The sequence below is a fragment of the Cololabis saira genome, unplaced genomic scaffold, assembly GCF_033807715.1.
Source record: "Cololabis saira isolate AMF1-May2022 unplaced genomic scaffold, fColSai1.1 scf147, whole genome shotgun sequence".
NCBI lineage: Eukaryota > Metazoa > Chordata > Actinopteri > Beloniformes > Belonidae > Cololabis > Cololabis saira.
This window is the reverse complement of record NW_026906311.1, coordinates 46,834-68,574: the sequence shown is the minus strand read 5'-3', so window position 1 is coordinate 68,574 and position 21,741 is coordinate 46,834. Positions and strand designations below refer to the sequence as shown.

The following is a 21,741-nucleotide window of genomic DNA, read 5'->3' as shown; positions in this document are numbered from 1 at the left end:
ATGTTTTTAATATGGTATTTATATTATTTTATATATAAATGAAATCAGTTTTTAATATTGTATTTATATTGTTTTGTATATAAATTTATTATGTTTTTAATATTAAAAAAAATACAATGGAATATTCTATTATTTTCTATTCTATTCTATTCTATTCCATTCTATTCTATTCTATTCTATTCTATTCTATTCTATTCTATTCTATTCCATTCTATTCTATTCTATTCTATTCTATTCTATTCTATTCTATTCTATCAAATTCTGGGCTCTTATTTTGAAATAGAAATAGTATTTTGAAATTATTCTGACATGACACCGGAAGCGGATTGTTTTGCAGCTTCCTGTTTACGGGCGGGAAGAGCTGCAGACCGGAAGTGGCTGTTTTTAAACCTTCAGCACGTTTTTCCTGCGTTTTCCTGCTCACCTGTCCTCACCAGTCCAGCTGTCCGAGCCGGACCCGGAACTCACCTGTGCACCTGCCGGACCCGGGACTCACCTGTAGGACCTCCAGGCTGACCCCCGGGGCTCCAGCCCCCCCTGCCCGCCCTCCAGCCCTCCTCCCCGGCCACATGGAGCTGCGCTGGCCGGCCTCCAGCCCCGCTGTGCGGCTGCAGGAGTGGAGGGTGAAGCCCGGATCTCTGGTCAATGTGGACTCGGTGCTGGCGCTGGGGGTTCTGGTGGGACCTGGACCTGGACCTGGACCTGGACCTGGACCTGGACCTGGACCTGGACCTGGACCAGGACCAGGACCAGGACCCCCAGGATCCGGCCCCCCAGGTCCGGGCCGGGAGAGGAAGGTGAAGTGTGACCGCGCTGGAACCGTGAAGGAACTCTGCTGCCGCCGGGGAGAAGTTCTGGTACCGGGGTGAGTTCTGGTTCTGATCTGGTTCTGGTTCTGGTTCTTAATCGATGATAAACTTAGCTGGAAATCACACATAAATAGTGTAAAATCAAGAATGTCTAAAACCCTAGCAATATTAAATAAAACAAATATGTTTAATGTATAATTCACTCATAGTTCCATACATGACTTATTGTGTGGAGATATGGGGTAACACCTATAAAACAAATACAAACCCTATTTTCCTGTTACAGAAAAGAGCTTTAATGGTAATTTAAAACCGACTATTATGAACCAACAAATAATATTTTTATTAAATATAATACCTTAAAATTCCATGATATAGTAGAGCAGAAAACCGTTTTATTTATTTATTTATTATTTATTTTATTACAGAAACTGCTTCCAAACTGCATTCATGACCTGTTCCAGATAAAAGAAACTCTGACCTGAAACTCATGTTTGAGACGACGACAGTAAGAACTAATATTAAAAAGAAATGTACATCAGTTAAGGCAAGAGAAATTTGGAATAGTTGTAATAACAACCTAAAAATGTGTTGCTCTATCCTCAAGTTTAAGAAATTGTTTAAAGAAAATACTGTAAATAAATATAAAACACTATAATTATAAAGTATATTATCAAAAACATTCTAGAATGTGAAACGTCACTTTTATATTTTGTCTTACTTATTTTTTTCTTCTTTATGTATTGTTTGTTTCCACTGAGTAAAAGCTAATGTCTCATGTTTTTGCTGATCATAAGAAATAAGGGCAGGACTGTAAGTTACAGCTGCAGCTGCAGCTTTACAGCAAAAGAAATGTTGTTTTTTTCTTCCTTTTCATCTTGTTCTGTACAAGCCGAAATAAAGATTCATAATCATAATCATTCTGGTTCTGATTAGGGCTGTTCGATTTTGCCCAAAAATAAAATCTCATTTTTTTCTCTCAAAATCCGATTTTCTATTACGATTACGATTATTTTGTGAATTGACAAAAGGCAAAGAAATGATTTCAAATATGCTGTTTTTTTATTGAACATTTGCCCCATTGGGCTTTAAGTGCAAACTTGGCTCTTATTAAACCAAAAATGAATGAATAAAGTGCAAAACTCTGTAAAATAAGTTGAAAAAAAGTTTTAAAAAATATAATAAAATATAAAGTTTTATCTCTGAAAAAAAAATCAGCAAATCTGCACTTGCAAACATACAGTAAGTTATATTTCCAATGAAATAAAACAAGACATTTTCTAATTAAACTAAACTGGGTCTTTGCATGCTAAATAATAATCAACCCATGAAGGAGGTAGAGGTGTGGAATGTCACTCATTACATTTGATATAAAGGAATATTAGTCAGGGATTAAACCCTAAGAGTGATAACTCTGCTCACGCTTCTGGGTAAAGTTATTAACCTTATGTTTTAGTTAGAAGGAACCCCTAGGAGGAATAATAGGCTGTTTCATCTTGGATTGTTTTGCTGGTGACCACTGGAGGCGCTGTAACATTCAAATACTCCATTCATGCATATGGTCACAATAATGGTCCAAATGTACAGTTTATGCAAAATCTTCAATGTTCAACATTTTATATTTAGGGAAATGGATAAAACATCAATTGAAAAACATTTCTTTTTAACTATTGCTATATTTTGTCCAATATTGGTTAAAAATATGACTTTTTTATTGGTGTTTTTAACACATGCATAATAAGCATCTTTTTTCTTTTTTTTTGCAGTGAAACACATTTTCTATGAAATCCTGTGTCAAAAACGTCTATAAAAAAGTGATATTTAGTATCCAATATTGGCTAAAATATTACAATATGATTCATAAAGGCTTTTTTAGTATTGTTTTATCTATTTCCTTAGATATACAATGTTTTAATCTTGACAATTATGCATATAAATTGTACAGGTTGATTAAAACTGACCATATGCCTGAATGGAGAACTGGAATATTCTAGCGCCTCTAGTGGTCACCAGATAAACAATTCAAGATGACAACAGCCCTAAAATTCCTTCTATAGATTTGTTCTAACAAAAATAGGTTGTCAAACTTTACCCAGACATGTGAGCAAAAGTCTTAACGGAGGCTCTTTATAAAGTTGCCCCTTGACTATATAAGGAACACAAGCCGGTCTACCGGTGGCATGTTCCAACGCCCCCTCCTACACTAAAGAGCCTCTCCCATGGGGCACTTGTCGCAGGTATTGAGAGGTATTTCCATCAATCATTAATATGGTATCAATCATTAATATGTGTGCAGACAAGGTTAAAAAAAAAAAAAAAAAAAAAATTGATTTTACGAGTTTCACGTTTTAACATCGTTCTAATTACATAATCGCGATTACGATTTAAAATCGATTAATCGAACAGCCCTAGTTCTGATCTGGTTCTGATTTGATGATACGCAGCTCTATTTGTCTATTTGTCCGGATGAAACAGAACCGTTAGTTAAACTTCAGGCATGTCTTAGGGACATCAAGGACTGGATGTCCAGAAATTTCCTGCTTCTAAATTCAGATAAAACAGAGGTTATCATTCTTGGTCCAGAGCATCTTAGGAAGGGATTAGATGGTGTTGCGATGGCTTCCAGTGCAACTGTGAGAAAAACCTTGGTGTTGTTTTCGATCAGGATTTGTCGTTTAAACCATATGTTAATCAGGTTTGTAAAATAGCGTTTTTCCATCTCCGTAATATTGCAAAGATTAGGAAAATCCTCTCGCAGAGTGATGCAGAAAAACTAGTTCATGCGTTTGTATCTTCTAGACTGGATTACTGTAATGTGTTGTTAGCAGGATGTCCAAGTAATTTGCTGAATAGGCTCCAGCTGATCCAGAATGCAGCAGCACGAGTACTGACAGGAATTAGCAGGAGAGACCACGTCTCTCCAGTGTTAGCGTCGCTCCATTGGCTACCTGTAAAATTCAGAATCCAATTTAAAATGTTATTACTTGCGTATAAAGCCCAAAACCGCTCAGCTCCGCATTATTTGCAAGACCTGATAGAGCCTTATGTTCCTGGCAGAGCTCTCCGTTCTCAGGGTGCAGGTTTACTCGTAGTTCCTAGAGTATCTAAATGTAGATTTGGAGGGCGGGCGTTCTGCTATCAGGCACCATTACTATGGAACCAACTTCCAATCTGGGTTAAGGAGGCTGACACCACCTCCACCTTTAAAACTAAACTTAAAACCTTTCTGTTTAGTAAAGCTTATAGTTAGTGTTTAGTAAACCTCTAGCTGGTGTTGGTAAATCTCTAGGTAGTGTAAACTCTAGTGTGTTAGAGTCAGTAGTCATAGTTGCAGCTATAGAACAAGACTATAATAGTTAGTCTCAAATATAGCTTGGTGGTAGATATGCTGCTATAGGCCTATGCTGCAGGGGGGACCAACATGATCCGCTGGGCGGTGCCTCTCACCCTTCTTCTCCTCTCCTCTTCCCTTCCTCTCTTCTCCATTACCATTTTTATTTATTATAAATATCTCATAGCTATCGTTTAGGGCTGGGTATCGATTCAAATGTCAAGAATCGATTCGATTCCGATTCTTAATATTCAGAATCGATTATCATGATTCGATCCGATTCGATATTGATTTGGCTTAGTGTTATTTAAAATGTTTTTTGAACTGTTGCGTGAATTATATGACTGTAACTAGTGAAATAATAATTTCACAATAATTATTGTGAAATAAATAACTCAAACAGGCCTTTCAATATCCATTTAAAGTGCAAAAAAGAAAGAAATTGCAACATTTTCACCTGGCGAAAATGTAATGATGAAGAAAAAAAAAAACGTTCTTTAGGAATTAATATGAGAATCGATTTAGAATCGGAAAATCGATTTTTTTCAACACAGGCCTACTATCATTTTGTCCATCGCTCCTGTAGTTTCTTGTGCTGGCCCCCCCCCTTTTTCTTCTCTTTTTTCTCTTTTGTACATGGTGCAGCATCCTCTGCCGGTGGAGAAGAGCATCTCTGAATGCACAACACCGGATCCTGCAGGATCGGGTGCCATCGGGTTTAAAACACGTATATTTGTTGATAACGCAGCTTTGGTTACGTGAGAAGACGTCACGTCCACTTTCCTTCAAATCTCCAAACCCACCTCTTCACCTCCAAACAGCTTTAATGTGGGATTGGTTTCTTATCCTTTATCTCGTATCTTTTTTATCATGTAGTTTTTAATATAAATATTCCTGCTCTCGATGTTTTATCTTTGTGTCTGGAAAGCGTCTTTGAGATCTTTTAAAAGCGCTACATGAATAAAACTAAGTATTATTATTAGACTTTATGGCAAGGCAAGTTTATCTGTTCAACACAAGGTGATTGTGGCCGGGTGGAGGAGCAGCCGCTCAGGTGATGGGGCACACCTGTGCCCCATCACCTGAGTGGCTGCTCAGCAGCTAGAGTCTCTGCTGAAGCTGCTGGTGCACGAGTGTCCACTCAGGTGATGGGGCACAGGTGTGCCCCATCACCTGAGCGGCTGCTGAGGTGATGGGGCACAGGTGTGCCCCATCACCTGAGTGGCTGCTCAGCAGCAAGAGTCTCTGCTGAAGCTGCTGGTGCACCAGTGTCTCAGTGAACGAGAATAAACCGGTTCCTCTGTCCTGTCGGTCGGCCCCAGTGGCAACGAGCTCGTTACAGTCATTCAAAGTGCTTTGTATCAACATTAAAAACAGCAAGACACAATTAAACAGTTAATAACAAATACAATGATAATAAAAAAGGTAAAATAATAGTTGTTAAAAAGTAAGGGCAGTAGATCCAGCAGGTTCATCTCATTCTTACAATGGCAAGAATTGTACATATTGTACATATACCGTTCTTTTTACAGAGTCTATTTTATTTTGTACTATTATATTTTATTTATACTTATTCTACTTTTTTACTTTATTTTTACTGAATCTGTTTTTGAAGGAAAACACCGTACTGCCTTTAATTTCGTTGTGTCCTGTATAATGACAATAAAAGTCTGAATTACGTTTCTAAACGGTCAAAACGTACAAAGAGCGGGTCAAATACAGGATTACAAAGTAATCTGTAACAAATGCAGGATTACAAAGTAATCTGTAACAAATGCAGGATTACAAAGTAATCTGTAACAAATGCAGGATTACAAAGTAATCTGTAACAAATGCAGGATTACAAAGTAATCTGTAACAAATGCAGGATTACAAAGTAATCTGTAACAAATGCAGGATTACAAAGTAATCTGTAACAAATACAGGATTACAAAGTAATCTGTAACTATTCCGTGCTGCAGATGCTTCTGAACTGAAGTGTAATCATGAATGTTGTCTTCCAGGGCCGTAATCGTGCTGATTGAGGAATGCAGCCACCCCATCGTGATGAAGGGTTTGTGTGCCGAGTGCGGCCAGGACTTGACCCAGTAAGAAACTCTCACTCTTTATGTTTCTGTTTATCTGAAAAAGCAATTGTTTCCATATACAGTTTGTGTAAAATGAACAACAGAACTGGGGGAGTTCTTCCTCGTTATCGTCACAGCGTCGCTAAATGTTAATAAATGTTGGTTTAATAGATGAAATCTAACAGTTGTAGCTACGCAATTTGCTCCGAAAACTTTGGGATTTCTGCCTGCCGGCTCGGGAGCTGATTTATGGTTCCGCTTTAAATCGACGCAGAACCTACGCCGTAGGGTACGCCGTAGGGTACGCCGTAGGGTACAGCGTACGGCATGGCGTAGGGTACGGCGTGGTGTACGGCGTGGTGTACGGCGTAGGGTACGGCGTACAGCGTAGAGTACAGCGTAGAGTACGGCGTAGGGTACGGCGTACAGCGTAGAGTACGGCGTAGGGTACGGCGTACAGCGTAGAGTACGGCGTAGCGTACGGCGTAGCGCCACAGTCCAAAAACATGCACGCTAGGTTAATTGGTGATTCTAAATTGCCCGTAGGTGTGAGCGTGAGTGTGATTGTGAGCATGGTTTGTGTGTTTATATGTGGCCCTGTGATGGACTGGTGACCTGTCCATCACCTAAAATGAGCTGGGATAGGCTCCAGCAGACCCCCGTGACCCCGCAAGGGATAAAGCGGGTATAGATAATGGATGGATCTTGAGACGATCAGTTTGTGACGTCCAACCCTGACAGAAACTGAAACAGTCCCATGTATGACCAGCAGGTGGCAGCAGAGATCAGCAGAGATTCTCACTTCCTGCTTGATGTGTAGTGGTGGAACTGGTGTGTGTTTGTGTGTGAGAGCCTTATATTTGTGTATTATGTGTGTGAGAGCCTTATATTTGTGTATTATGTGTGTGTGAGAGCCTTATATTTGTGTATTATGTGTGTGTGAGAGCCTTATATTTGTGTATTATGTGTGTGTTTGTGACTGTGTTGTTCTGTGTTGTGTGTTTTATGTTGGACCCCCTGAAAACGAGAGGATTCATCTCTGGGGCTAAACGTTAATACATTCATTACAGTGATTTAATGTAAAGTAAAGGTGCAGACAGACAGACAGACAGACAGACGTGTTTCAGGACTACAGGTGTCTCTCACATGAAGGACACTCTCCCACTCTCTCCGTCTCCGTCTCCTCAGGCTCCAGGGAACCAACGGGAACCAGCAAACTCCCGTCTCCACGGCAACCGTCTCCATGGTGCACAGTGTCCCCGAGCTGATGGTCAGCTCTGAGGTGAGGGAGTGTGTGTGTGTGTGTGTGTGTGTGTGTGTGTGTGTGTGTGTGTGTGTGTGTGTGTGTGTGTGTGTGTGTGTGTGTGTGTGTGTGTGTGTGTGTGTGTGTGTGTGTGTGTGTGTGTGTGTGTTCGGTGTGTGTGTGTGTGTGTGTGTGTGTGTTCGGTGTGTGTGTGTGTGTGTTCGGTGTGTGTGTGTGTGTGTGTGTGTTCGGTGTGTGTGTGTGTGTGTGTGTGTGTGTGTGTGTGTGTGTGTGTGTGTGCGCGCGCGTGCGTGCGTGTAATTCAACAGCTTTACATCAAGATTAAAAGCAGCGAGACACAATTAAAACATATATATATATATATGTTATATAATAATAATAATAATAATAATTAAAGCTGCAAGCAGCGATGAACGGGCCCTCGCACTCAGGGCCACCGCCCCCCATAAGCATATCAGAAATGACACCACCCACAACTTCCTATGTCAAACCATTCAAAAGTTATAACAGAAAATCGGGACAACCAATCAGAAGAAGGGGCGGGGCTAATTAAGGCCAACGAAGCTCAAAGACTCCATACAGAGTCCCATGACACCACCCACAACTTCCTATGTCAAACCATTCAAAAGTTATGGCAGAGAAAAGTATTCTAGGGGGCGCTGTTGAGCCGTTAGGCCACGCCCATTAATGCAAACCATGAAATATCTAATTTATCGCCAAGTCTGTCTTGCATGCAAAATTTGGTGACTTTTGGAGAACTATCAAATATGGACCAATCAGATGAAGGGGAGGCGCGCTTTTTGGCGTCTAGCGTCGCCACGGTAACACTTTTGAAAGAGAAAAGTAATGCGCGTAGTCGCAGGATAGAGACGCACATTTTGATGTATAACACATCTGGGTTCACGATACGGTTCGGGCTGAATTAACTCTCGAAGGAATGGCATATATTGCTCCAAAATTACGTGATTAATTCAGAATGTTCAAAATGGCCGACTTCCTGTTCGGTTTCGGCCGTGGCGCCAAGAGACTTTTCTTTTAGTTAAGACATGATACAGGTGTGTACCGATTTTCGTTCATGTACGTCACACCGTATTATGGGGCTTGAGGCGCAAAGTTTTTTCGGTCTGAACCAACCAGATGAAGGGTGGGCACGCTTTTTGGCGTCTAGCGTCGCCACGGTAACGCTTTTGAAAGAGAAAAGTAATGCGTGTAGTCGCAGGATGAAGACGAACATTTTGATGTATAACACACTTGGGGGCACGTTATGGTTTGGGCCGTATTAACTGCCGAAGGAATGGCATAAATTGCGCCAAAGTGACACGATTAATTCAAAATGGCCGACATCCTGTTCGGTTTCTCGACATGACGCCCAGAGACTTTTCTTTAAGTTGTCCCATGATACAGGTGTGTACCGATTTTCGTGCATGTACGTCAAACCGCATTGTGGGGCTTGAGGCACAAAGTTTTCAAGGGGGCGCTGTTGAGCCATTTTACCACGCCCATTAATGTAAACCATTAAATATCAAATTTTTCGCCAGGCCTGACTTGGGTGCAAAATTTGGTGACTTTTTGGGCACGTTTAGGGGGGCAAAAAGGCCTTCCTTTTGTCAGAACAATAAGAAGAAGAAGAATAATTCCTGCAATTACAATAGGGCCTTCGCACTGCAAGTGCTCGGGCCCTAATAATAATAATAATAATACTAAAAGCAGCAGTTGTTAGTCAGTAAGGGTTAGTCAGTAAGGGCAGTAGATCCAGCAGGTTCATCTCATTCTAATGGTAATAATTACGTTTCTATACGGTCAAAACTACAAAGACCGGTAGAGTAATCAGTAAAACGGTCTGTGAATTAAAGCTTTAGTTGATCAGCTCTGGATGATGGTTTTGTTCCAGCAAGCGGAGCAGCTTTGGTTGGTAGTTAATGTTAGTTAATGTTAGTTAATGTTAGTGATGCACCGAAATGAAAATTTGTGGCCGAAACCGAAAATAATAATAAACACTTGGCCGAATACCGAACAATACCCAACATGGTTCTTCGCAGTTTTTCATTTATTTTGCCAATTTTTTCACCATTGCATAAATCAAATAAATTTGATTTAGGCTTTTAAAAGAAAAAAATCTTTTACAAAATTACAAGGTAGAAAAAATTTTGTTGAACATAAAAAACTGAACATTTTTTAATTTCCCAGCATTTCTTAAATATTCCAGCAGACATTATACCAGCAAAGAACAATAACTTAAAATAAATAAATTAGCAAAATACATGTTTTGGCCATCTTTGAGCTTACGTTAGGCTTAACTGACTGAACATTGTAACATAGGCCTTAAAACAATAAAAATGCATTAAAGCGCTCAGGGTTTTTTATCATTTCAAATGATAAATCAAACTTGTAGCTGAAAGACTTTGCAGATGTTTCCCCTCTAGATATTTGAGCAGAACATTCATGTCAAACAGCCATTCTTGTTTTATTCTAACACTCTAAAATACTTCCACACTGCTGACATGTTTGCACCACTTCACTCCACGCTCTAACGTTTGATTTCCTCATCTAAACCTGGAATAGATTGATTTATGTTGTTTTGGTTCCACCTCCTGGTGAATGTTGGTAAAATTCTTATGGGGTTAGTTTCTGGTTGGCCAACGATTTATGTTTGTGGTGCAACCGTTACGGAGCGGCCAGTCTATTTATATTACAACGCCGTTATTAATTGTTCGGTTTTTTCCCACTTATTCCACCGAACACCCAAAGTGTTTTTTTGCCATTTTCGGCCGAACAATTTCGGTTACCGAACAATCGGTGCATCACTAATTAATGTTAGTTAATGATAGTTTAGTTAATAATTGATTATTTTCCTCCAGCAAGTGGAGCAGCTTTAGTTGGTAGTTAATGATAGTTAATGTTAGTTAATGTTAGTTAATGATAGATTAGTTAATGATTGATTGATTGTTTCCACCAGCAAGCGGAGCAGCTGGGCCGGGAGGACCAGCAGAGACTAATGTTAATGGTAGTTAATGATAGTTAATGATAGTTATTGATTGTTTCCTCCAGCAAGCAGAACAGCTGGGCCGGGAGGACCAGCAGAGACTCCACCGGAACAGGAAGCTGGTCCTCATGGTGGATCTGGACCAGACGCTGATCCACACCACGGAGACGCACTGTCAGCGCATGTCCAACAAGGTTAGAGTTTAACCTTTAACCTCTAACTAACCCCTAACTAACCCCAACCCTGATCCACACCACGGAGACGCACTGTCAGCGCATGTCCAACAAGGTTAGAGCCTAACCCTGACCTTTAACCTCTAACTAACCCCTAACCCCAACCCTAACCCTGATCCACACCACGGAGACGCACTGCCTAACCCTAAACCCTAACCCTAACTAACCCCTAACAATAACCCCAACACCAACCCTAACCTCTAACCCTGACCTTTAACCCCTAACCATAACCCTGACCTTTAACCCCTAACTAACCCCAACCCTGATCCACACCACGGAGACGCACTGCCAACGCATGTCCAACAAGGTTGGAGTTTAACCTTTAACCCCTGACTAACCCCAACCCTGATCCACACCACGGAGACGCACTGCCAACGCATGTCCAACAAGGTTGGAGTTTAACCCTGACCTCTGACCCCTAACCCTGACCTTTAACCTCTAACCCCTAACTAACCCCTAACCCCAACCCTGATCCACACCACGGAGACGCACTGCCAACGCATGTCCAACAAGGTTGGAGTTTAACCCTGACCTCTGACCCCTAACCCTGACCTTTAACCTCTAACCCCTAACTAACCCCTAACCCCAACCCTGATCCACACCACGGAGACGCACTGCCAACGCATGTCCAACAAGGTTAGAGCCTAACCCTGACCTTTAACAATAACCCTGACCTCTAACCCTGACCACTAACTAACCAACAACAATAACCCTAACCATTACCCAGGGATTAAAGTTCTCCGTCTCTAGACGGATTTCCGTCAATTGGAAAATGAGAGAAGAAAAAAAAAAAAAAAAAAAAAAAAAAGCTTTGCCTGTGCGTTTTGTTGTGGTACAGTTTAGACTAGCCAATTAAATCATGTTAGGCATTAAACTGACGCTGTTGTAAACCAATAAAGCTGCCAGCGCCTTGGATTAGCCAATCAAAAACAGAGGAGGCGGTGTTGGATCAGTAAGGGAAACTTTGGAATTTGGGGACAAGGATTGGTTCTAAGGGCTGGGTCGGTCGGGCTGGGGTGCGAAGCGGGGTCTGAGTTGGTGTGCCGACCCAGAGAGATTTTACAACAGGGTTTTTATACAAAAGTTCAATGCACAGACGGTAAGAATCAACAATCCAAAGGTAAAAGACAAAGAGCAATTAAAAGCTGTTTACAGTCAGATGTGATCGTTCAGTTTGGAACTACCCCCTGAGGAGTCAGGAAGTCCATATATGGATCCTCCGTGGATCAAGTCCTCGTCCCTGCAGGAGCTGGAAGTCAAAGCCACTTCCACGGTGCCGTCTCAGCAGGAATTCAAGACGCCGGAACTTGCGTGACAATGTGTCTCGAGCACTGTATGAGACTGGAGCCGCTTGCAAGTCCTCGTCCCTACAGGTCTTCGTCCCTGCAGGGGTCCTCGTCCCTGCAGGGGTCCTCGTCCCTGCAAGTCCTCGTCCCTGCAGGGGTCCTCAGGAAGCTGGCAGTGCGTGACAATGTCTCTCAACACTGGTTATTGGTGTTAAAGGTCAGGGTGTATAGGTTATTGATGCAGGAAACGTAGTCTGTGTTTACGGTGCTGTGTCGTCTCTGTAGGGAATCTTCCATTTCCAGCTGGTTCCGGTTTAGATCCAGAGGTTTTCAGTCGTATAGCCGGTGTAAGTCGGGGTTTTTGTTGTTTCTCCAGGGAATCTTCCACTTCCAGCTGGGCCGGGGCGAGCCCATGCTGCATACGAGGCTTCGTCCGCACTGCAAGGAGTTCCTGGAGAAAACGGCCAAGCTGTACGAGCTGCACGTGTTCACCTTCGGCAGCCGGCTGTACGCCCACACCATCGCAGGTGAGGACCCCTGACCCCTAACCCTAACCTTAACCCCTAACCCTAACCCGGGCTGTACGCCCACACCATCGCAGGTGAGGACCCCTGACCCTAACCTGACCCCTGACCCCTTAACCTTAACCTGACCCTGACCCCTAACCCTTAACCCTTAACCCTTAATCTGGATGTACGCCCACACCATCGCAGGTGAGGACCCCTGACCCCTAACCCCTAACCCTTAACCTGACCCCTAACCCTTAACCCCTAACCCGGCTGTACGCCCACACCATTGCAGGTGAGGACCTCCTGGTTCTGTAGAACCTGAACCGTAACCCACACCATCGCAGGTGTTGAAGAATAATATGAAATCCAGTTGAATGATTGAATGATTTTCAACAACATGTTTCCTTTCCGTGCTGATTTAAATCTGTATTTTCCTCTTTTCCAGGTTTCCTGGATCCAGAAAAGAAGCTTTTCTCCCACAGAATCCTGTCCAGGGACGAGTGCATCGACCCGTTCTCCAAGACGGGGAACCTGAGGTGAGAACAGACCGACCGGGTCCTGGGTCCAGGTCTGGGCCCCGTTAAACCAGGGGTCCTGGGTCCAGGTCTGGACCCCGTTAAAGTTTATCTGATGTCTTTAGAATAACTGAAGAAGGATTTGATCCTGTAATCAACATCTGAATCATCTTAACCGTCTTAGATACTTACGATGACACTATCGTGACGGTATCGTGACACTATCGTGGCACTGTCGTGGCGGTATCGTGACACTATCGTGGCGGTATCGTGGCGGTATCGTGACACTATCGTGGCGGTATCGTGGCGGTATCGTGGCGGTATCGTGACGGTATGGTGGCGGTATGGTGGCGGTATGGTGGCGGTATGGTGACGGTATGGTGACGGTATGGTGACGGTATGGTGACGGTATGGTGACGGTATGGTGACGGTATGGTGACGGTATGGTGACGGTATGGTGACGGTATCGTGACGGTATCGTGACGGTATCGTGACGGTAAGGTGACGGTATCGTGACACTATCGTGACGGTATCGTGACGATATCGTGACACTATCGTGACACTATCGTGGCAGTATCGTGACGGTATCGTGACACTATCGTGGCGGTATCGTGACACTATCGTGGCGGTATCATGGCGGTATCGTGGCGGTATCGTGACGGTATCGTGACGGTATCGTGACGGTATCGTGGCGGTATCGTGGCGGTATCGTGACACTATCGTGGCGGTATCGTGGCGGTATCGTGACACTATCGTGGCGGTATCGTGACGGCATCGTGACACTATCGTGGCGGTATCGTGACACTATCGTGGCGGTATCGTGACGGTATCGTGACGGTATCGTGACGGTATCGTGACAGTATCGTGGCGGTATCGTGGCGGTATTGTGACGGCATCGTGACACTATCGTGGCGGTATCGTGACACTATCGTGACGGTATCGTGACACTATCGTGGCGGTATCGTGACGGCATCGTGACACTATCGTGGCGGTATCGTGACACTATCGTGGCGGTATCGTGGCGGTATCGTGACGGTATCGTGACAGTATCGTGGCGGTATCGTGGCGGTATCGTGACAGTATCGTGGCGGTATCGTGACGGTATCGTGGCGGTATCGTGGCGGTATGGTGACGATATTGTGGCACTATTGTGGCGGTATCGTGACGATATTGTGACGGTATCGAGGCACTATTGAGACAGTATCATGACAGAATGATCTTAGCGTCCGTCATGAGCTCATCATAGTTCCCGGTGTTTGGTCTCATCCTGGTTCCCGGTGTTTGGTCTCATCCTGGTTCCCGGTGTTTGTCCCCCCCCCAGGAACCTGTTCCCCTGCGGGGATTCCATGGTCTGCATCATCGACGACCGCGAGGACGTCTGGAAGTTTGCTCCCAACCTCATCACTGTGAAGAAATACACCTATTTCCAGGGAACCGGGGACATCAACGCCCCTCCCGGGTCCCGGGACGCCCAGACGGCCAGGAAAGGTACCGTCCCAGCATGCACCGCTGCAACCACCAACTCCTGTCCCAGCATGCACCACTGCAACCACCAACTCCTGTCCCATCATGCACCACTGCAACCACCAACTCCTGTCCCATCATGCACCACTGCAACCACTGCGTGTAGATGTTAGTAGATGTTGAGGAATTTACCAAACCATTTCAGAAGTCCGCTTTGTGGTATATGAGTTTTATTCAGCCGGCGGTGAGCACGTCGACACAGACCAGGGGTCTGGTTGAAATGCTGACCTCGAGTGATTTTGTAACAAGGTTTTTATACAAGAAGTTTAACGAACAAAAGGCAGAAATAAACAAGTCAGTGGGAGACAGTCAGATGTGTGATCTTTCAGTTTTGAGACCACCCCTGAGTATCAGGAAGTCCATATATGGTCTTCGTCTCTGCAGGGGCTGGAAGTGAAATCGACTCCCCCGGTGCCTGTCTCGGCAGGGATACAAGACGCCGGAACTTTTTGAGACAATAGCTCACAGACGAAAATCACCCCATGGGGTGCTCTAGTGTTCCGAGTCTGTTTGAGTCAACTTCCAAGGTGTGATCTTCTACATGGGGGTAGGAAGTTTGAAGCTAACACAAAGGTGTTGGGTCCTAGTGTAAATCCCTGCAGGAGGTGGGACTGGGGCAAGGCGTCGTTGTCCCTGCAGGGGCCACGTGCTGTTGGAATGCTTCATCAATTCACTTTTTTTTTTCTTTTTTTTTTTTGAGTAGTGATACATATTTTGCAAGTGAACCTTAAACATGTGATCAGAAGCCAAATAGCAACAAGCCAACAAAGCAAATTCAAATATCAAGTAACCAACGTGTCCTAACTGTTCTTTAAACCAATCAAACAAACTAGTTGTGACCGGTGTATGTAACGTTTTAGCAATATCTTTCAAGTGATCCGTTATTTCTTGGATGGTGGCATTTTGGTCAGGTATAAATATACAACATTCAGTTTTGATCACAGCTTCAGAAGGAGAGTATGTGGAGTCACATCTCGATGTCACAGTATAATTGTCTCGTTTGTGGGGGTTTGTGAAAGGTGCAGTGCTCCTAAGAGGAATTGAAGTTCAAAATGTAACAGGTATCACATGAAGTAATAGGTCTTGTTTGAGGTTTCTGTACGTTTTCTCAGTCTTGTTCCTGTGACAGATGTGAATGTCTCGGTGTGTACAATGCATCTGCCTCTGGGGCCTGCGCGGCTCCTCTGCTCCTCTGCTCCTCTACCAGTCGTGGAGGTCTTGGGTGTTGGATTTCAGCTACTTCTGGGCTTTCCTTGCCTGCGTTGTTTCTTTCAATGGCTCCGACGAGGCGCCACAGGAAGAAGAGGGAATCGGCTGGTTTCTGGTGCATGGTGGAGGTGTTGTTTTCTTATAGTGGGATGCGTGGAACCAGGTTAGACGCCCCTCACACTTGACTGCAGTGTCGGTGGTGAGCAGGACGTGTTGAGCCTTGGACCAGCGAGGTTTTCTCTGACACAAACCCAGTCTCCGGGTTGTGACATGGTTTGCCACTAGGAGGAGACTGGACAGCTTTCACTTTTCTGTGGATTGACTGAACGGCAGAGGTTAGGCAGAACAGAATGATATCATGGATTCATCCATGACATGGAAGTCCATCTTCTTCATATAAAGAACTGAATTGCTTGGTATAGTCATAGGTCTACCCGTAATCCTTTCATGAAGCGTGAGTTTTGTGCTTCCTAATGGGTGTTGACGGGTGTCAACATTGTCCATTTAAGTCCAGTTTAAAATTCTCTACACATACAAGAACATTTTCATACAAGAACAATTTCATATCCCTCACATTTTGGTTTATGAATAAAGTCTATTTGCAGAGCTTCAAAAAAAGTCACGGTGGGGGGAAGTGTTGATAATGTTTGCAATATTTTTTATAGGATGCAAATCTTGGAGCTTATCAGTCTTTCAACACTATCTGACACATTCCCCCTTTGCTCACTCACGAGTACAAGAATGTGGGTGTCACAACGCGGCCGTCGTTGCTGACCCACAAATTATTTACATTTTTACAACCACGGGAAAGCTACAATCTGTGTTTCTTCACATCAACAGTCTCTTGTAAGAGGGCTACATCATTAGGAGAAGCCAGGTCGTTAGCGGGTATAGAAGGACAGAGCTTTACATGGACAGGTAAGCCAAATTTGGCAGTTTCTTTTGCTGCATGGTCAGCCGAAGCATTGCCTAGTGAAACAGGGTCCTTGGACTGGGTGTGGGCTTCACATTTAACAACAGTAATAAATGAAGGTAGTTGACAGGTTTCTAACAGTTCACCAATCAATTTACCACGTTTAACGGGTGTCCCCGAGGATGTGATAAAATGGATCACCCACAATATATAAAATCGTGTACACAACCAAAAGCCTATCTGGAATCTTAATAGATTGTAACAGTTTTACCTTTTGATCAGTGTATATAGTTTCATCTACTTGGGTGGAGCTGGAGGAGGGCAAGGCAGCGCTTTCAACAATTAAGAATCATCACAAATTGTATAACCTGCGTATGGTATTCCATTTTTATAAGCAGAGCTGTCAGTGAAGAAAACAGGAAAGGTCAGGACGAGTAGGGTTAAAGACAGAGGTGTCAAAAGTATTCACATTCATTACTCAGGTAGAAGTATAGATATTAGAGTTTAAAAATACTCCTGTAGAAGTTGAAGTATCAACTCAAGTTTTTTTTTTCTTAAGTAAAAGTATAAAAGTACTGGTTTCAAAACTACTTAAAGTATAAAAGTGAAAGTAATGTAAGGGGGAAAAAAGCCATTAAGGACAAAAGCCATTGAAAATAAATTAATCTTAGTATAATGCAAATATATTAAAGAAGCATATATGTGTACTATTGAGCATTGACATGTGTTTCAGAGAGCAGACACTCACAAACCAATAGGGTGTTGGAATGGTATTATGTTTATACTTCTCATCCAACCACAACCAAATTCACTCTATCCGGGTCGCACAATTTAACTGGATAGTTTAGTTTTTAAAGGCCGAAATGAAATAGAGTAAGGCAGTTTTTAAAATGTAAGGAGTAAAAAGTACAGATAATTGCGTGAAGATGTAAGGAGTAAAAGTAAAAACCATCTGAAAAATAATTACTCCAGTGAAGTAAACATAACCAAAATTTTTACTTAAGTAAGGTAATGAGTTCGCTCACAGACAGATTTCCATGCACTTACATGATGAAGTTACCATAGGCAGGATAAGATTATCTAAATTGGGATGCTCTGATTTGGCTCATCACAATGGGAGCCGTTCCCATTTTCTTTGTTTGAGACGTGTGACATGTGGATTGGTGTGAATGATCATTGGCTGGTTCCGCTGCGCCTCCTCTCAGCGCTCAACCTGTGTAGGAAACAGTGTGACAAAACATTAGTATTTCCATACATTTCAGATTCTTTTTTTGCGTTATTCAGCCCTACCCTTTGTTGAGGGCAATTAGCAAATATATATTTTGCATGTACCCTGGAGGAAATCCATCAATCTGATCTCGTGACAGACCACAATTCTCTTTTGCTGTCAACATTATTTTAGCATAAAGTTCCCTGGGATTATCATCTACTTCCCTTTGAACTGTTAAGGCAATAAATATTGTAAAAAGGTCTGAGCTTGCTCTGGTGTGATTTTGGCAACAGCTGTGGGATTAAAGGGAATTCTACAAGCTTCAAGTACTTTACTTTTCAAATCATGTGGCAAAGTTAGTCTAACAGCTGTTTCCTCTAGCCATTTTTGTTTATTTATTTAAAATCTCTTATCATTTAACTGGTTCTCTAATTTCATTTTTGTCTGCGTTGTGTTTTTAAATCCTTCTAGTAGAGCCATCAGCTTTTTTATTTTGATCAGTAAGCGAAGCTATTTGGGATTCTGCATTACGGCGTCTACTTTCATCCCTCCAAAGATCTGAGGGAGTTTGAAGTGCTTTAGTTATTTTAACCATATTTAATACTAACTAAGTAACAAATAAAACTATCAGTACCGTGATTACCATACATGTATTTAAAAGGACCAGTCAACTCTTTCTCTGACTCGCTTACTGAAAAACTTCCCAAAAACTTTCCATTTTCTTACTGTAAGATCCCTCCAAAAAACTTTCAATTACACTTACTTTTACCCACAAATCACTTGCTAATTCTTCCAACCATCAGTCTACTTGAGCATACAAATCATTCCTGTTCATGTAAGAAGAGCGAGTCGATTCTTACTGAAATGAAATATACCTCATTTGGGAGAGCGCGTCATCCCCATTTATAAAATAAAAACAGTTCCTCTACATACAGTATATGTCTATTTCTCACAAATATCTCAGTGTTCCAACACTTCTTATGGACCTCCAGTCCTGCATATGCTTATAAGTCCCACTGGACTATTCTTTTGGTACTCAGACCAACCATGGCGTTCTGGCCATTCCTCTCTTTAATGTTACCCGAGATATTAAACCTTTTTAGAAGAGCGAGTCAAATTCTAAGGCAGGATAAGCAAAGCATTCTCACAACACAATCAAATTCAAGTGTTATGAAATTGTCAGCATTCCTAAAAACATCTCTACAATAACCTTCCCAATAACCCCTGCTCACAACCACACAGCGGACTTACCTAAATTTCAGGATGACGTCAACCTTTTCTCTAGTACTCCAGTCCACAGACTTTCGACAACAACTCGGCAACAATAATTTGGGATTTTGCAAGTGGATCCCTTACCTCTAAAATTTTAGATAGAGTCGCTGATTGTGCCGTTGTTCTGGAAAAGGAGTTCCCATCAAAGGTCTATTGTCAATCCGGGTCACAGCACCAAATTGTTAAGGAATTTACCAAACCATTTCAGAAGTCCGCTTTGTGGTATATGAGTTTTATTCAGCTGGCGGTGAGCACGTCGACACAGACCAGGGGTCTGGTTGAAATGCTGACCTCGAGTAATTTTGTAACAAGGTTTTTATACAAGAAGTTTAACGAACAAAAGGCAGGAATAAACAAGTCGAGTAAGGGACAAAAGTAATTTACAGTCAGATGTAATATGTGGCCAAATGTCATTATCAGACATTTGGCATGACTGTCACAGACTTCTAAATTACCCCATGGGGTGCTCTAGTGTTCCGGGTCTGTTTGAACCAACTTCCAAGGTGTCATCTTCTACATGGGGGTAGGAAGTTTGAAGCTAACACAAAGGTGTTGGGTCCTAGTTCAAAGCCCTGCAGGAGGTAGGACTGGGGCAAGCCGTCGTTGTCCCTGCAGGGGCCACGTGCTGTTGGAATGCTTCAGCACACTCATGACGCTGGTGACGTTTCTGTCTCATAATGTGACGTTCTGAAGCCTAAATGTCCGTTTCTCTCCGTTTACAAGCAAACGTGAAGACGGAGGTTTTAAAAATCTACACTTTGGCCCGAGTTTTCAGAAATGATGGTTTTTGGAAACTTTGAGCTTCGTTTTCGTGTAAACGAACGAACAAAACGCAGGAAAACACCAGCGTTTTTGCTACGTGGAAACGGGTGTCTGGGTCTCTGGGTCTCCGGGTCTGGTGGTTTTGGTGGTTTTGGTGGTTCTGGTGGGGGGTTCTGTGATGGTGTTGACTGTCCCGTCTCGTTCCAGGGTCCTCGGAGACGGCCGGGCCCCCTGGTGGCGACGAGCAGAACAACGGCCTCAGGAAAAAAGCCAAGGAGCCTCCGGGGAAGGAGGATGACCCGGGTCCAGGACCGGAGCCCGGGGGGCGACCAGAGGATCCTCTGAGGGGGGACAAGAGTGTTGAGGAGGAGGAGGAGGAGGAGGGTACCAGGACCGCGGGGGAGACAGAGGAGGGTACCAGGACCGCGGGGGAGACAGAGGGGGGTACCAGGACCGCGGGGGAGACAGAGGAGGGTAACAGGACCGCGGGGGAGACAGAGGAGGGTACCAGGACCGTGGGGGAGACAGAGGAGGGTACCAGGACCGCGGGGGAGACAGAGGAGGGTACCAGGACCGCGGGGGAGAGAGAGGAGGGTACCAGGACCGCGGTGGAGACAGAGGAGGGTACCAGGGCCGCGGGGGAGACAGAGGAGGGTACCAGGACCGCGGGGGAGAGAAAGGAGGGTACCAGGACCGCGGTGGAGACAGAGGAGGGTACCAGGACCGCGGGGGAGACAGAGGAGGGTACCAGGGCCGCGGGGGAGACAGAGGAGGGTAGCAGGGCCGCGGGGGAGACAGAGGAGGGTACCAGGACCGCGGGGGAGACAGAGGAGGGTACCAGGACCGCGGGGGAGACAGAGGAGGGTACCAGGACCGCGGGGGAGACAGAGGAGGGTACCAGGACCGCGGGGGAGAGCGGGAAGTCGTCAGCAAACAGCGGAGAATCCAACAACCTGGACTTTGAACTCTCCAGCGACAGCGATGGCGAGGCGACGGCGAAGCCTCCGTCCCCAGACGGGGCGGGTGACGGCGGGTCTCGACCCACGGGGGGTTCTGGTCCTGACGGGGGGGACGGCGAGGGGGACTCGGCTGCAGCAGAGCCCTCAGCGATCCTCCCGCCCGACTCGGAGCTGGGAAACGGCTCTCTGGACCGGCGAGAGCCGGAGACTGAGTCCCAGAACAGCGAGCAGTCGGGCGTGACGACGGGCGAGGAGCTGCTGGACCAGAGCATGGAGGACGAGGAGGACCTGGACCTGGACCAGGACCAGGACGACCATCTCATCTACCTGGAGGAGGTGCTGGCCCGGATCCACGCCGAGTACTACGCCCGCTACGACGCCTTCCTGCGCCGGGAGACGCCCGACTCGCCCGACATCCGGCGGATCGTCCCCGAGCTGAAGGGCCGGACGCTGGCGGACGCCACCGTGGTGTTCAGCGGCCTCTACCCCACCAACTACCCGCTGGAGAGGACCCGCGAGTTCTACCACGCCAAGGCCCTGGGGGCCCGGATCGGCCGGAGCCTGGCACTCAACGCACACGACCCCCACCGGACCTCGCACCTCATCGCAGCCCGGGCAGGTAGGTCACCTGATGTTTTGGGAGAAATCTCACTTAGGTTCTAGAGGGGTCGGCTGTGCAAAAATGAATCAGACACACTCGCTTTTGCTTTTTGGCCTAAAACTCTTACCTTAACACAGAGGACTGGGAGAGCCGGACAGTCCAAGCAACGAGCAGCCATCAACCCCAGCTGGGCGTCGTGCACTAGACCCACAGCAGACTCTCACTGGACTTCCGGCTGCCCCCGGTCTTTATACCTTTCTCGTGGAGGGGGTTGCCCCTTTAACCACCGCCTGCC

The 21,741-nt window shown here is 44.7% G+C and overlaps 1 protein-coding gene across 3 annotated transcripts in view; it reads left to right on the top strand.

Annotated features, from left to right (window-relative positions):
* Positions 1-355: 355 nt before the first annotated feature.
* The window catches only part of ctdp1 (CTD (carboxy-terminal domain, RNA polymerase II, polypeptide A) phosphatase, subunit 1), a 52,919-nt gene continuing 31,533 nt past the window's right edge, over positions 356-21,741 (top strand). Inside the window, exons 1-8 of one of the 3 annotated variants that reach the window (XM_061717462.1) lie at positions 356-865; positions 6,144-6,227; positions 7,395-7,488; positions 10,519-10,647; positions 12,349-12,499; positions 12,927-13,017; positions 14,318-14,484; positions 20,094-21,464. In XM_061717462.1, coding sequence (XP_061573446.1) covers positions 570-865; positions 6,144-6,227; positions 7,395-7,488; positions 10,519-10,647; positions 12,349-12,499; positions 12,927-13,017; positions 14,318-14,484; positions 20,094-21,464 — 2,383 coding nt within the window. In that variant the 5' untranslated portion in view covers positions 356-569. Of the gene's footprint in view, positions 866-4,870; positions 4,969-6,143; positions 6,228-7,394; positions 7,489-10,518; positions 10,648-10,706; positions 10,742-12,348; positions 12,500-12,926; positions 13,018-14,317; positions 14,485-20,093; positions 21,465-21,741 lie in introns of those variants that run through there. The other 2 variants (XM_061717463.1, XM_061717464.1) reach the window with 2 other exon arrangements.